The sequence below is a fragment of the Dendroctonus ponderosae genome, unplaced genomic scaffold, assembly GCF_020466585.1.
Source record: "Dendroctonus ponderosae isolate FM_Combo_2020 unplaced genomic scaffold, Dpon_F_20191213v2 Dpon_F_20191213_4, whole genome shotgun sequence".
Lineage (NCBI taxonomy): Eukaryota > Metazoa > Arthropoda > Insecta > Coleoptera > Curculionidae > Dendroctonus > Dendroctonus ponderosae.
Genome location: NW_026018611.1, coordinates 671235 through 674603, shown reverse-complemented (window position 1 = coordinate 674603; position 3369 = coordinate 671235). Strand labels below are relative to the sequence as shown.

General features: G+C 37.8%; 2 protein-coding genes across 2 annotated transcripts in view; both read right to left on the bottom strand.

The window, feature by feature from the left end:
* Window positions 1-3369, bottom strand: part of LOC125504191 (ataxin-2 homolog) — a gene marked incomplete at its 3' end in the record, with an annotated part of 13492 nt that overhangs the window by 7268 nt on the left and 2855 nt on the right.
* Window positions 1142-2987, bottom strand: LOC125504192. The gene is made up of 3 exons (XM_048665805.1): window positions 2579-2987; window positions 2369-2515; window positions 1142-2098 (listed from the first exon to the last, which is right to left on the bottom strand). The coding sequence occupies exons 1-3, from the start codon at window positions 2662-2664 to the stop codon at window positions 2005-2007; spliced, it is 327 nt and encodes a 108-aa protein (XP_048521762.1). The 5' UTR covers window positions 2665-2987; the 3' UTR covers window positions 1142-2004.

Below are 3369 nucleotides of genomic sequence, written 5' to 3'. Positions count from 1 at the left end.
AAAATGCATGCCAAGGCTTAAAGCAGCAACAACGCTACACATAAAAACTGATGATGGTGGAAAAATACACCGAAACGTATTTTCATTGATAAATAGAGACAATAAATGACTGAAACACAGGAATGAATTTGATTTGGAATTGAAATACAGTCAGGAAAGTATATACAATGAAATTATAACTACAAGTTAAGTAGTAATTTGACACTTGTTTTGTTCTAATCAACTTTTGCAAGCTTTTAAAGAAATGGAAACAAATCATATCAACATACCAACTCTGTTTTGATTTATTTTCCTGACTGCGTGTAATTGTTATTATATTATTTTCTTTTCTGCGCTCCAGTCAGTGTGAAACAAAAAAATTGTATATCGTTTATTTCGTTACGTTTCGGCGAGACAACAGCGCCATCATCAGATTTTAAAATTAATGCAAAATACAAAAACCAATTTACAATTAAACTATGTTGTACAAAAACCATAATTTATAAAGGGTTAAAATAATCATTAGTCCTTGAGGAAAAAGACGCTTTTCTTGCGAAAATGTACTACACAAATGTAGAAAATAATTCAAACAAATTGATGGTTTCAAGACCTAAATAAATATAATGTTTACCAATTATGAGGTAATTTTTTCCTCAAGAACTAATTAATATTTTAACCCTTTATAAATTACAGTTTTTGTACAACACATTTTAACTGTAAATCGGTGTTTGTAGTTTGAGTGAATTTTAAAATCTGATGATGGCCCTTTGTCTCGCCGAAACGTAACGAAATAAACGATGTACAAAATTTTTTTGTTTGACACTGTGACTGGAGCCCAGGAAAGAAAATAACATAAAACATATCAACTCCAACAAATGGAAAAGTCGGACAAGTCTCAACTGTCACTGGACAACGCGTAATTTGACGTTTGGCAGCGCCCCTATCGGTAGTTGAACTGCCGAATGACATCCAATCAAAACAAGTGTCAAATTAGTTAATGTGTGGTAATAATTTAGCCGCTAGTGGGCGTTTTGAACTAGTTTGAGGCGATATTGAGTCCCATTCGTTTTTCGTTAGTCAATGTTTTGGTAACAATTAACCACCTCAGATAAATTTTCTACGGGGTGGCAAATAAAAAATGCCAAATTTCGCCAAGCTGAACAAAAAAAAAAAGGTTTTTGGGATCGAGTTTGTTCAATTTCCATCTTGTCATCCGAAACGTATAAGTACAGTTGTCGACAGATAAAAGTAAAATATTAATGATTTCGCGTAAATGGCATAATACTGACTAGTTTTTTTTATTGTCAAAATGCCACATTCAAAACTGTTAAAAAACTGAAATAATTAAATTGACCGAGGAAAGATTTACACAAAAAGCGAGCTTAAGAGAGCAGGAAATCAAATCAGTCATTATATGACAGTTGCAGATAAAAAAATTAATAAGATTGCTAAATTAAAACAAGTTTGTGACAAGGAAAAAGCGCTTTTAGTAGTCGTCAACTGTACCTGTACCTGTAAAGGACAAGAAGTTTACTTTGAAATATTTCGGACACTCAGACACCCCCTGTACAGGGTGTCCCCCTTAATAAAAATAAAAATTAAGAGAAATTTGAAAATTAATTAAATATACCGGCGCAATAGCAAAAAGTTGATTTTATTACTAGATTGGAGTATATAAACGAGATGAGCGAAAAATTCAAAAGCTTCCTGCGATATACCAGGTCTATGGTGTTGAAGTACAAAAAGCGCCTCATTTGCCACCCTGTAGAAACTTCTTGTGAGGCAGTAATTGTTGGCAAAAGCACCTTAACCGAAAAACTGCACTAAATAACGCTTCAAACATCAATCCGAACGTATCCAGATCCAAATTCGTCAATTTGTTGACTTCGTTGAGCAGTTTATAACTAATTTAAACAAAAAAAAAAAAGATCCGAATTTCGCTTACGACCGCACGCACGCTTTTCCATGCACAACTAAAACTAAAAATTGCCTAGTCGCAACAGGCGGGCGCGATTTGTCCGAATATCACTCCGTTCTGCCGCTAGTGGTCCCGCAAACGTTATTGGCTGGGGCCGTGGGGGTTTCCGCCTTGCGACGGGTGCTGATGTTGTAGCAGAAGCTGAAAAAACCAACAAACAACCGTTAATTTACAATTCAACGATTGCGCGAAAGTAGCAAGTTGGAACGCAGCAGCGCACCGGCCATCCTGCTAGCCCGATAGCATCCATGAGTGCGAGTGAGAAAACCCCCGTCTACTACGTTCCGGAATGTAATCGATTTCAACTGCTACTTTCCAAAACAACCGCCAAAGTTGAGGGTGGTTTAAAATTCCGATTTAATTATCGAAAATTCTGCAAGTGGCAGAAAGTTAAAAAAATTCCGTACTCACTTGTACGTGCGGATGGGGGGCTCCAGGCGGGGGCCCCTGTTGCATGTAAGGCACATTTGGCAACATGTGGGGCTGGGTGGGAATACAGAACATGGTGGGCATTTGGGGAGGCGGCTGCTGCTGGGGAACCGCCTGCAAGTAATGCTGCTATGGAGAAAGAAAAATTGGGTTAAACAGTGGCTCGAACGGTGATGGTCAGCTGCAGCTTACCTGATAGTTGATCGATCCCTGGGGCGGTCCCTGCTGCTGAACGCCGGCCGGATTGTAGGTGCCTTGGCCCCCAGAAGGCGCCCCATTCGGTTGGGGCGGCAGATACGGTATCTGGAAATACCGCTTTTTTGAAATTTAGTAAAATCTTGGTACGGTCGTAACGATCTGTATTATGGGGACAAGGTTTATAACAATGCTCATTTCGCCAAAAGTACCCGCCACTGATCCATTTTCCATTGTTTTTTGAATAGGGGTTTGACTGCGATATTTAAAGTAATAGCGGTGAGGGGGTTTGTTTTCGCGGCCTTCGATGTACAGTTGTAGGTGTGGAAAAAAATTCGATTTCTCCTTTAAACTTTCCGGTCGCAGCAAAGAAAATTGGTTTGTTTAGTTTGAATGAATTTTAAAATCTGATGATGGCGCTGTTGTCTCGCCGAAACGTGTAACGAAATAAACGATATACAAATTTTTTTGTTCCACACTGTGACTGGAGCCCAGGAAAGAAAATAATATAATAACAATTACACGCAGTCAGGATAATAAATCAAAAGAGTTGATATGATTTGTTTCCATTTCTTTAAAAGCTTGCAAAAGTTGATTAGAACAAAACAAGTGTCAAATTACTACTTAACTTGCAGTTATAATTTCATTGTATATACTTTCCTGACTGTGTTTCAATTCGAAATCAAATTCATCCCTGGGTTTCAGTCATTTATTGCCTCTATTTATCAATCAAAATACGTTTCGGTGTATTTTTCCACCATCATCAGTTTTTATGTGTAGCGTTGTTG